Consider the following 12,840-nt stretch of genomic DNA (forward strand, 5'->3'; position numbering starts at 1 on the left):
GGTTGGGGGGAGGTGTTTTGGACTTGAGCACACCCACAGAGTGGAGGCAGGCAGAGCTGACACAGCGCTGGAATGAGGAGAAGCGAGCTGTGCGTCTGTGTTTGCGCGTGTGACATTTGCAACGGAGCGCTGTTCGGCGATAACAAAAGATGGGGAGACTTGTATTTCTTATCCTTTTCCTTCTGTGCATAAGTGGTGCACTTCAAAAAAAGGGTAAGCGATGCTCATTGAAGTTGGGCTTAAGAAAAACGCCTTCTCTACTGGCACGATTTCTTTCAGAATGTTGTTAACCACATACTGTATGCTTTCGCATCACTTCATATGTCTTCGGTGAAAGAATTGAAACTGGGGCTGGGTTGATCTGTATGCTGATGTGGAAACTTGAAAAGCACGCGGCAACTTGCCGGCTGTTGCTCACCAAGTAGAGCAGCATTGTGACACAAGACGGTTCAGAGCCGAAGGGATCGGTCAACGACTTAGAATAGTAAAGCATCAGGGGAAAAAAACGACTTGGATACTCAATCAATCTTGTTTTTTTTTTCCTTGCTGCATTTCACTGAAAGGACTAGTTGATTAATCTAAGAACAAAACAGAAAATAATAATAATGCTGCTTGTTTAGCCAGCATGCTTTAAAGTACAATGAATGAGTTATCGTTAACTTTTTTTGTGTGTGTTCTTGTTTTGGTCGCAGGGAAACAGAGGATACAAGTGCAGGAGAACAGATCTGAGTTTGCTGCTCCTGTGCCCAGAACATTTACAGGGGAACTAGTCATCCAGACAAACGCCTTTGTCCTAAATGGGACTGGAGCTCCCATTTCAAATCATTCCCATCCGGCACTGAAGTCACTTAGCAACAGCACAACGGGGTACCTCGGCGGCGCTCTCAGCACCCGGGTCATCCCCGTCATTTACATGTTGGCGGTTGCTGTCGGCATCCCGGCCAACCTCGCCATCTTGTGCACGCTGGCCTCTAAAGTGAGGAAGGTGTCCTCCGCCATCCTGTACTGCAGCCTGGCTGTCTCCGACCTCCTCCTGCTCCTCTCCCTCTTCTTCAAGGCTCACTACCACTTCCGTGGTAACCACTGGGCCCTCGGAGAGGCTGCCTGTCGAGTGGTCACGGCCTGTTTCTATGGCAACCTCTACTGCTCGGCCCAGACGCTGGCCTGCATCAGCATCAAGCGCTACCTGGCTGTGGTGCACCCGTTCGAGTACAAATCCCTCCCCAAGCGGATGTGCACCGCCTGGGTCACGCTGGCCGTGTGGGCGCTGTTTGGAGCCGCTGTTGTCCCCGAGCTCCTCGTCCAGCAGAGCTACCTGCTCCCCGAGCTGGGCCACATCACCTGCCATGACGTATTGCCCCTGGACAATGACTCCCACACCTTCCTGATCTACTACAACCTGATCCTGACCGTCTTCGGCCTCCTGCTTCCACTGGTGACCACTGTTGTGTGCTACGCCCGAATCGTCTGTGAGCTCAACAAGTCACACCACGACTGGGCGATGTACATCAAGGCCAGCTCACTGGTGTTTGTCATCTTCCTTGTGTGCTTTGTCCCCGCTGGAGTCCTGCACTTCCTCCATTATGTGCAACTGTTTGTGACCAGAACGGGGAGTCTGTACGCGTACTTCAACGTGGCGGTGTGCTTGTGCTGCCTCCACGCCTGCCTGGACCCTTTCCTCTTCCTCTTGATGTCCAAGTCTACGGGCTCCAGCCGGTACCTCCGGGGCTTCAATGGCAAGACCCTGAGCATATCCGTCTAAAAGACACCCACTGTACATGTCTTTTGAGTTATTCGCTGTAAGTGATGTGGAGGGAACTGCTGTCTGTGGCTGGAATCCAAAAGGAAAGCAAAAGGACCTCCACTGCATCGAGTAAACGAAAGGTGGACCTGACTCTTGTTCTTTCACCTGGATGCATTGTTCCTGTACATAGATTTCAGGTTTTGTTTGTGAGTTTCTGTGACAGAGGGAATGGGCACACAGATGGAAAATATGATATGAACGACATAATATATATAACACATGAAAGTTGAATTTTTTTATGGTTTCACAAAACTGTTTTATATTTTCATTCTGTAGAAATTGGAGGGAAATCCTGTGTCCTGTGGGGAGTACTTAGAGTAAGCTTGAAATCTATTACTGACCATGAACAATGTGAAACAGAAAATGAGCCTCCATAACCTTTGCTTATTGCTGCAATCATGTGCAGAGCTATTATGTCGGTTCATTAACCTTAAATATGATATTTTGGATCTTTATTTTAATAACTTTAATGTTTTGCAGTGTCTTAGATATGTCTTGAGTTGGACTCATTTTAATCCCTGTTCCATACTATGGTGTGAGACAGCTGTCAAAGCTGTATCTGTAATTCAATTATTCATATTCATAATGTAAACAATTCGTGTGTAAAAAAAAGTTGTTGCACACAGAATTCTGCTGTCATATCCGTGAGTCTGTGAAATTGGGTTTGGGTTAGGATTGGTTTTATGAGTATGGATCAAAAAGCTGTGAGTGCAAAGTCTTGTCAATACAACTCAAATACATCTTTTTGACAGCTGTCTTACACTATATATGTTCCTACAGTGTACTGCTTCACAAAACAGTTTGGGATATAATGTATATGTTTCCGTCTCCGGAGCTTTTCGTTATCTTATCACATGAACTCACGAAGCTCATCAACCTCAATTACGCCTTTCTAACTCAGTTGGTATTTCCTTCCTGGCATGTGACAAGATTTAGGTTGACACGCACCCACCCAGACTCGTCATTTTCTGCAGATCACATCATTTAGGCAGATTTGGACCGGCTCTGTTGTTCTGAGTTACTTTGACTCTGGGGACGACACTTCGCTCAGAGCAGGGAGGTCGAGGTTGCGTTTGGTTTGAACAACCCATGGGCACAACACTTTTCAACACTTCAGGGTGGTTTCCCTTGAAGACCTGAGCTGTCTAAAACATGGACCAATATGTAATCAGTGTTTTGAAATTTATTTCACTTTCTCGACACAATTTGATGATAGTATACATATCTGTCATCTTGGTTGATTTCACCTTGACCCCTGACCCATTAATATATATATATATATATATATATATATATATATATATATATATATGCTGACAGTACGACTCGTAACTATTATTTTTTTTCACAGTTTCACAGTTGCCCCCCCCCCCGTGGCATATAAAGTAAACTCAAATTAATCTTAGTGACCTTTGCACCCAGAGAGAATAAAAAAAAAACACGAACACTGCAGGATATCATTACGTTATTCAGACACTAGTCATAAAAGGATCCATAACAGTGTCTGACTAAGCCAGAAAAAACTGACACACAGAGGAGCCTGTCCTTGATCACTTTCCTTAGATGGTGCCATCTGCTGGTGTAAGCGGCTGCAGCCACGTTCTCGACGCTGAACACACTCAAGAAAAGCCCCCGCAGCTGTTGAAATGAAACTCTTTATTCAATATGCAGACACCAGAGGAATCCACCTTGACATTGCGTTCACTTGCACCTTTTCTTATCAAAATAAATCATATCGGGGACAGGTAATTGTTCTTACACACACCTCCGCGTTTTGTTTCGACACCGGAGGTTTTCAAACCTGACAGTCACAACATCGGCATTTCCATTCCATACTCCAGTGACTTGAATCCAAGAGATTGATCCAATTAGGAACCTAGAAGCGGATTTGGCCCCCCCCACCCCCGGCTACATGACGTCATCTCACCACGAGCATGCCCTTTCACAACGACCTGGAAGTCAAGTCAATTACAACAAACACCTGTCCACAGCAAATCTGACAACACATTATACATTCACCTTTGACCCCAGCCCCCCCCCCCCCGGGAATCACGCGTCCGCTTCCTTCAGCAGAAGACACCGAAACGGAAAAGAGCACACACACGACAGAGGGACTTTGGTAACAAACATGCAGGATTTCTTCTTGGGAACGGTGACGTGTGGTGACTTTGTTCCGCGCGGCTGGTGGCGCTCGGAGGAGGGGCGCAGTGCGGACGGGCAGACGGACAAAGCATCAGACAAAATCATCCGGGAACCAGCTTTGGGGTTGCGTTTCAGTCCGGAACTCAATTAAGACCTTGAAAGGAATTGTTAAAAGTCAACTGTAGTCCGTTTTCCATTGTAAGAGATACGACACGGGCAACAGAACATCACATATGTTGACACTCATCATCACCAGAAAAAGAAAAAGAAAGAAAATGAGAGAAACAGTACTGTGCACTTGTAGTGATCGGTTTTCGTATGATTAAAATAGCCTGGAGGAGAACATATTACAGATTTGACAAATTGCCAGATGCAGTTTAAAACGAATGTGACAGCAAGCGATCCCTTCATCTAAATCACACGTCTTTCCAGAAATCTTTTTTTTTAGCACAAGGAGACAGTCGCTCAACACAGCTGTCGACCGTGCTCCGTGGATTATCACATTGTTTCTAGAAAGGCACATAGCTGTTGAATCTTTCTGTGACGTTCGCGGCACGGCTCGGAGGTCGCTGTCGGCCGGCCCCACTGCTCCGGGAGCTTACTGTAATCAACTGCAGTCATCCTTTACATTTGGATTCAACACCATCATCGGGTCAACATTTTAGTTTGCCCAGACTAACATCAATCCCCATCGTTATCATCGTGTACTTCGTGTTTAGCGCCAATTAGCAAATATTTCCACGGTGAGACCAAAAGATAAGAAGATTAACATGGTGAACTCGCCAGACGAATTCTGGCAGCTCATTTCAAATTTTCTCTGGCAGAATACACATTTTGAGTATTAGTCTGGCTAACGGTAAACATCAAACCTGCTAAATATCTGCACGTTGGCATGCCGGCATGAGCATTTAGCTTTGCATTATAGCACCACTACAACAACTTCTGTCTCCATTGAGGTGAACTAAAAGGCTGTGGGGGGTTTATTAATGAAGGCCTGGCCTTGGTCTTATTCACATATCATTTTGTAGTGCTGAACAAACAATTTTGTATTCACTTCCATTGTATTGATGGCTAAAATCTCCCTATCTGCATGACTAGGAAGTGTGTGTGTGTGTGTGTGGGTTTTAGTTTTTTTAGATTTGGGTGAACTTACCCTTTATGCATGGCTTTTTAATTTCACTTGGTCATGTGGCGCAAATTCGCCCCCCAAAGATTTCAGTTACTTGTTGTGAAAAAATAACCTGGAAAACAAGAAAACTTGTCTTTCTATATATGTGATGCTCACTGTGCCTTATAAGGGTTTGTCTGGAATCACACACACACACACACACACACACACACACACTGCAGTATCAATGCATGAGAGACAGAAAAAAAAGAGCAGAGCAGAGCAGCAGAGCTTCCAGCAAGGTTTGGAAGGAGAGACGAGCTCGATGGTTGGAGAGAGGCACGACATTTGAGAAAAGGCCTTTGAGTTTCAGAGGGAGCAGCAGCAAGGCAGGAGGAGGTGAACACACAGAGGACACGAGGACAAGGCAGGTCGAGCGACACCGTGACGAAGCCATGACAGCGAGACAGAGAGAGAGAGAGAGAGAGAGAGGGAGAGAGGGAGGAAAAAAACACAGGGAGAGGAGCAGGTTTTTTTATAACAGCGGAGGTTTCCTACAGTATAAATTCTTCTCGACAGATCCGATGACAGCGGAGAGCAAAGCCCTTCATGGTGAGCTCGGCGCCACGAGACGAACACAACACAGACACGAGAGAAGGAGAGAGGAAGCATTCGGACAAAAAGGGTTTCCAATCTCAAAAGTGTCTCTCGCTGTAAAAAGCAGAAAATGTAAACTTCTTTTCTCTTTAGAAATGTAGCTGCGGAAGTTGCCGGTTTTGACTAAACTACTACATCTTTATTTATAGATTTTCTTTTTTTTAATTCTATGGCCTTTTCATTCTTGCACACTGCGGCAAAAAGGCTTGAACTTCCTCAACCATGTGGTGGAATACTGATCACAAGGTCAGAAACTGGTAAAGCAACAAGTAACGTACCTAAAATGCTGATCAAGTAAATTCAGTAAAGTAACACATAATCACAAATACTCAGCTGGTCCAAAATGAATGGTTCTTAAAGGTGTCGTTCAGCGTTTCCGTTGAACCATTCACTTTCTTGCTGAGTTACAGGACGAATGATACCACGGCTGTACTGTAAATATGAAGCAATTGGAGCCAGCAGCCAGTTAGCTTAGCTTAGCATAAAGACTGGAAGCAGATGGAACAGTTAGCCTGGCCAAGTCCACCTCCCAGCACCTGTGACGCTCACTGAGTAACATGTTATTATCTTGTTTGTTTAATTTGCACACATGCACAGGAAAAAACTCCAATGTAAAAAACAACAAGTCGTGGTTTTATCCTACGTCACAACCTGCATCACATTTTCTTTAGGATGAGACAAAAAGTGTTAATTAGCGAGTTGCTTTTGTTGTGGCTACTGCACCTTGAGACGGAGCCGGGCTTGCGTTTACAATATTTTCCAGTCTTTATGCTACACTAACAGACACACTGAGCTGGTAGCCTTCAATAAGCACATTGCCCAAAAGGTCAAACTATTCCTTTAATCTGAGTGCGAGGTGAGCAGGGGTGTGGTTATTGGAGGTCCAAGCCTTCTTCGCGGCTTTGACACGCGCGTTTTTTTGTGTGCGTCGCGTGTGTGAAACGGCCCGTTGGGGATATTGAGCTGCTGATATACAGAGTTTTTAATAACCACAAATAATTCTTCTAACTTTTTAACCCAGAATCCCTGCGCGAATCCCCCAGGGCTTTGGCAACCGCCGCCTGGCGCCACATAGATTTGCAACCTTTGATTTGCCGTCGTCAAACTCGGTATATCCACAGCTCTGTGTTAGGTTCAACCGCATTTCATGATCCTCATTTACCAGGTATTTTACTCGGACATAGCAGAATAAGGAGTCACTGTCCTGTTTTTGAGAGATGGCGGACGCAGGAACATTGTTTGTCAAAGAACAAATACAAGGGTGATTACAGCTACCGCTTGTTTTAGTGTTATTCAAATGAGCCTGACTGTGGTCCACAAACAAATTATTCAGTGAACCGAGCGAATACCTGGTAAACAGCGTACAGTTCTGTGTGGGGCGTTACATGAGCACATTGGCACGCGTGTCTGGCAGCCGCAGCCCCACCAGGCCGCCGCCAACCAACACAGCCGATGCCAGCAGGATGGGGATCGCCTTGGTGATGCCGACCAGCGAGCCAAAGATCAGGTTGCCCAGCACCGCTGCCAGCTTGCACATGGCATTACAGAAGCCAAATCCTGTGCCCCTGCAAGCAAGGAGACAAGGAGGCAAACGTGTACAGTATGTTTGTGTCATTTCATTGTTATACAGTACAAAATATTTTTTTTTCCCCTAGAAGACTTGGAGTATTATGATATTATAATTTGGTATTATTATTATTATTATTACTATTATAATAATTATGATATAAAAAACAGCTGAACGTTACTCCGACTTTTTGACTCTGACATTTCCAATGGTCACCCACAACTGGCTGCTGAAAAAATATGAGGCGAGGAATTGGCAATGCAGTAGCAGTCCTTGTTTCGACTGCGTGTGATGGGGTCTGGCTCTTACACAGAGGACGTGTGAGCCTACTTTTTTTTTCTTTTTTAAACCAAAGAAATTAGGGATGAACATTGTCAACAGGTGCGAACGGTAATGGAATCATATGAGGAAAGCGTCACCTATAAACATCAGAGCTTTCATGACAGTGACACGGCATCGGAACAGGGTTCCCCCAATCGAAAGCTTCCTTTGCGGGAGTTTTCTCTTCCTCTTATCTGATGCACCTTTGTACAACATTGTTAAAGGAGAGATATTATGCTTTTTCAGTTTTGTTATCTAGTGTTTTATATAGGTTTTTTTTGTGTGTGTCACTTCCCACACGCGCTTAGAAGCCTCTGACCAATCACAACAGAGTGGGCCCACTGGCCAATCAGAGGAGACTGCTTTAAAAAGACCCAGCGTTTCAGACAACGGCTGAAAAGAGGAGCTGCAGGAATGGACAGTATGAGGACACTGATGTAATAACCTAAAATGAAATTCTGAGAAAAACAATTGCAATGATAAAATCTGAACGAAAAGGCAGAGTAAAGCCCAAAGTGGCGTTCAGCCTTCCGACATAAGGATGTTATTCTGAAAACATTAAGACAGCAGCGCTCACCTCCTGTCTGTTGGATACAGCTCAGCGGTGACCACATCCAGGGAGTTCCAGGCAGAGATGCTGAGGCCGTTGTAGAGACAGAGCATGAAGATCATCATGGACTCGCTGGTGCCAAACCAGAGGAAGAAGCAGCTGATGCCCGACAGCACCATCGAGCCCCCTACGGAACGCAACACATCTTTCACACCTCGGACACAGCCTCATTTACGTCACTAGGTGTCACTGCAGGTACAGTACAAAGGCCAACGCCGCAGGACATTTTGCAAACAGCTGTTATCGTTCCCGACCCAAAGAAAAAAAAACCCAGATCATGCTTTGTCATACCTAACATGCTGAGGCGCCCTATCTTATCCATGAGGAGCGCAGAGACGATGTTTCCGGGCAGCACGGCCAGCGTTCCCAGGAAGTTGACAAAGTAGACCCAGTAGGCGCTGTAATCGTCCTCAAAGGTCATCTGACAACCTGTCTTGTTGTGGTGGAAGGAGCTGTTGACCACCCGGGAGTTCGTTAGTTTGGCATCGTCAATATCTGCAAACGTGAGAGGCGAGAAAAACAAGTCTTTCACACTGCGTTGGGATAATGGACGGAGGTGAGCTGGTGTCTGCCGGGCACCGGGCGTCTGAAGGAGCTCAATTCTCTGTCTCCTGGCTGTTGCTGATTCAATTTACAGTAGGAACTTGATGATTTGAATGGTTTTTAACTCGTGTTATTAGTGTTCTGTTGATGGTTTTAGACTTCAGGTTCAGGTTGCCCGTTTATCCAGCATTGCACCGCTGGATAAGCAAGGCTAAAAGGGACAACTGCCCTGAGGTTTATGTGATATTTGTCTACAGTTTTATCATCAATGTGAACACGTGCACATCTTCTTCGCATCGTGATCAACGTGCTGAGTCTGTACAGTTTTGGTTTTTTTGCTGTTTCCCGAAGACTCGCAACACTGTGCAATGTTTTTTGAAGGATTCCTTACTTAATTACATTCGGAGAAAGTATACATTCTAAAGCCAATCAAGTTTGATTGAATCCGGTTCGTACTTTTTTCCTACCCCTGGGAGATATCGTGTCTGTTATGAGTTTGTACAAATTGGTACAGATGCAGCCTGTGTTGTAGTATTCCAGTCCAACTCAAGTCCCAATTCTCAGGACTCGTGACTCATCTTGATGATGACCGGGACTTGGACTTGGTCTCGAGCACTGACTCTATCAAGAATCGTACGTCGGAGACACTGAAACATTATTCAGTGTCATGCGATGGCAGGCACGTATGTTCACCGGCCTACATGCGGGTTCTCGTGCATATGGTCAGTTAAGTCAGGCGGTTGGCGCTGAGGGTAGCCCCAAAGCTGTACACTTTGCCTCTCGTGGATTTCACCTGAAAATTCAAACCTTGATGACTCGAACTGAACCCAGACTGTATTCGCTGGTGGGCCGAAACTCGAACTAGGTGCTCAGACTCGAGATTTGGTGATTGGATCCCGGGCAATAATCCGGATCCGACAGACACGTGAGGTTTTCTTGGGACTTGGCTGAAATATGCGCCACTGTCGTTCTACGTGGAGTGGAGTAAAGATGATTTAAAAAATGTGGGGCGGTTTTGGAAAACAGAATTTTTTGTTTATCAAACTGTTCCTTTCGGGTCTAATTAAATGTGATTCATAAACATAACCCATCTTAACTGTATGTATAGGGAAGTCATGTAAAATACTAATACTCTGTATAGTTTATTGTGAGTCCCTCCCTAAATAGAAAATGGCGTATTAATACACTGCAGCAGCTGTATCAATAGGAAAACATCCCCTGCCCCTCAGCTCTGCTTCTCATGAAACACTCCCCTCTCATTTCGTCTCTCCTCATTTCTCTTCATCCTCTCTACAAAACACGTTGCTGGGGGCAAAGAGACTTCATTTCCCATGGGGCGTCACCAGAACCCTAACGGTGCGCTCCCTGTTTCCGTGTTCAGCGCCTTCCCCGAGTGCTGGAGGGAACAGTTTCTCCACCCGTCGCTCCCACGTGGTCTGACTCAGCTCCTGTTCTCTCGGAGCATTCTAGACGCCTCCGCTGCCTTTCCCCCGTTCTCCCTGCGCGTGGACGGCGGTGGACCGCACTCCGCTGTCAGAGCCATGGCTTGGCAAAGGTGTGCACGCCATGTTTCAGACGCTGCTCGCAGACGTCTTTATCGACACAGCAACAGAACAGGCTGCGATGAATTATTCAGGAGCGAGGAAAGCTCCCTGCAGGAAGTTAACACTCCCCGGTGTCCTGAATTCTACAGCAAGCATCTAAAACGACAGAGGAAAAACACTCCTTTGTGCGGTTAGAAAATGCTCCCCAGCCCAGCCCGGCTCGGTGTCTTTGTTAACACGGGTCACCTGAATTCAGAGAGGCAATCTGCGCGGGGGCATGGGGGTCAAGCAGTAATTTAGTGACACAAAGCAAAGCCATAAACACTCAAACCCTTTCTTTCTTCTCCAAAACCAGAAGCTTGGACATTAGACCCAAGATGAACTGTCTGAAAGAGACAGACGGGCTGGCTGAGACTTATGTGCGGCGGTATAATGGGATTTTTCCAGCAGCCGGCGGGCGCCGCGGGCGTGAGCGGGCCCCACACTCACCCGTGTTGTAGAAGAAGTCGTCCACGAAGGTGCAGTTTTTGAAGAAGGATCCGACCGAGGAGACATCTTCAAAGTAGCAGTTGAGGAAGGACGAGTCGATGAACGTGACCGCCTTGAACTTCATGCCGATAAACCTAGGATAAGGTGGACGCAAAGCGCGGGGGGGGGGGAACAAAAACGAAAAGACAGATCAACCAGTGACGCAAGATTAACAGGGACGGGGCCCTCACAGGAACTGTGTTGAGAAAAGAAAAAAATGTTAAAAAAAAGACGCTGAAGTACAAATGAGGAGAACTCAACTTGAGTACAAGGTAAACTACTTTATATTTGTTACTTTTCACAGGGAAATGAAAAGTAACGATTCATCATTTTATTACATTTATCTGACTTCTGTAGTTACTAAGTCACCTACAGATTGTGTTGAAAGAAAACCTGATCTTACAAAATATGATGCATGGTATGCATCACATGGTATTTTAGGTATATAAAACAGCAATTGCATGAAAAGTAAAAATTCTAATGCAGGGCTTCTACTTGTATCTGAGAACCTCTTCACCAGGCATGTCCGGCCTTTAGCATGTCTAATATGAAATGCCTGCTGCGCACAGTATCATGATATTGGCCTTGAAATGTATCTCTTAATAAAAGTGCATTCTGGTCTCCGGTGGGTATTTGGAAAAGAACAACAGCAGCATATCGACGGATCTCCTCCGTGGCCTTTGTGTAAGTGAGAACCATTAGCAGGAGAAGGAACAGATGTGTGTGTGTGTGTGTGTGCGTGTGTGTTTGTGAGAGAGAGAGAAAGAAGGGAAGAAAGAGAGAGAGATGGGCCATTTAATTTCCTGGCGGTGAGGGAGATAAAGGAGGAAAGATTAATATTACCGGCAGTGGTGAACAGAATCACTAATAGTACGGCCATCCCACAATGGGACATGCAGCTGTACGGAGTCTCACGGGTTTTGGGATCCCAAGGTTGTTACATTGCGGCTGATGGTTTCTATTTGTCACAACAGAAGTCAGTTTGCACCCACACTGTTTTTTGTTTTTTTTACCTGTCATTTAGAAAGACCGAGTTTCTGTGGATCTGGTTTTCCAGGGTGAAGTTGAAGGTGAAGTCTTCAATGCGTTCGTTGTTGTGCACCTTCACTCTGGACGCGTACTCGTCGGCCTGCAGGTGCTTGATCACATCCGGGAACCACACCGACAGTCCGTAGTACCTGGACACAACAACAGCTCTCTGGGTTGTTCACGCGTTGACACGTGGTCACTGGCCCGTCTGGTTCGGCTCATGGTCTCTATGAAGTCGCCACCATCGCTGAAGAGGCAGTGATTTTGTGTTGCACATTTGCTGTTGTACTTAACGGCTTTCTTTTGCGGGCAGTGTATTCGTTTTCTCATTAATTCCTATTAAGACATGAATTCTCAATTTAAAACTACAAGATTAACCCTAAACATGAGGTTTATTGTGTGTGTCGGTAACGTGTGTAAGTACATTACAAACCATTCGAACATTGCCTCATGAGGACATGATGGTAAATACATGTATTCATAAATTGATATTATAATTATCTGTATCCAATAAAAAAAAACAAATGGCCCAACAAGGAAAACATTGCCATAATCAAGGTGCAGATTTGGTTTCAGAGCGAATGCAGCAAATAAAAGTTTTTATCTAGAAATCGATTGGGAGGCTCATTACTCAAGACCCCCGGTCCACAGCCTGCTCAAGGTGGGAATGAAGCACCTTTATTCCACCTCGATAGTCTGTATATGAAAACTGGACGATGGGCATTGTTGATCCACATTGAAGCCGTTTCATTTAAGACACTGGCTTGTTTGGTTCAGTGGAAACAAGCAGAGGCGACATACCGAGGAGCAATACAGTGTAAAGGTGCTTCCGTCAAGTTCGGGTTTCACAGGCAGTGGAAGAATTTATATATATATATATATATATATACATATATTTATACAAATCATAACCATTCACTTTCAAAAGGTTTGTTGCACCACGGCGAAATAGTGACATCGTGACGGCATTTAGCGTCGCAATAAATG

At 45.5% G+C, this 12,840-nt stretch overlaps 2 protein-coding genes across 3 annotated transcripts in view; one reads left to right on the forward strand and one right to left on the reverse strand.

Annotated features, from left to right (window-relative positions):
* Positions 1–43: 43 nt before the first annotated feature.
* Positions 44–1,786, forward strand: LOC118300476 (proteinase-activated receptor 3). Its single transcript, XM_035624908.2, has 2 exons — positions 44–213; positions 693–1,786. Exons 1-2 carry the CDS (start codon positions 150–152, stop codon positions 1,760–1,762), a joined length of 1,134 nt encoding a protein of 377 aa, XP_035480801.1. The 5' UTR covers positions 44–149; the 3' UTR covers positions 1,763–1,786.
* A 1,657-nt stretch (positions 1,787–3,443) lies between these two features.
* LOC118300473 (synaptic vesicle glycoprotein 2C-like) overlaps positions 3,444–12,840 on the reverse strand; it is a 37,213-nt gene continuing 27,816 nt past the window's right edge. For both annotated transcript variants that reach the window (XM_035624905.2, XM_047327459.1), the window contains 5 exons: positions 11,838–12,002; positions 10,786–10,919; positions 8,501–8,704; positions 8,177–8,336; positions 3,444–7,276 (listed from right to left, as the gene is read on the reverse strand). In XM_035624905.2, the coding sequence (XP_035480798.1) occupies positions 7,093–7,276; positions 8,177–8,336; positions 8,501–8,704; positions 10,786–10,919; positions 11,838–12,002 (847 nt within the window). In that variant the 3' untranslated portion in view covers positions 3,444–7,092. The remainder of the gene's footprint in view (positions 7,277–8,176; positions 8,337–8,500; positions 8,705–10,785; positions 10,920–11,837; positions 12,003–12,840) is intronic.

The sequence above is a fragment of the Scophthalmus maximus genome, chromosome 2 (assembly GCF_022379125.1).
Source record: "Scophthalmus maximus strain ysfricsl-2021 chromosome 2, ASM2237912v1, whole genome shotgun sequence".
Taxonomy (NCBI): domain Eukaryota; kingdom Metazoa; phylum Chordata; class Actinopteri; order Pleuronectiformes; family Scophthalmidae; genus Scophthalmus; species Scophthalmus maximus.

What these genes read in the sequence shown, in the direction of transcription:
- LOC118300476 (XM_035624908.2), top strand. Translation starts at nt 150, where the DNA reads ATGGGGAGACTTGTATTTCTTATCCTTTTCCTTCTGTGCATAAGTGGT. An exon ending in TGGTGCACTTCAAAAAAAGG is followed by an intron (nt 214 to 692) that starts GTAAGCGATGCT and finishes TTTTGGTCGCAG; the next exon opens with GGAAACAGAGGATACAAGTG.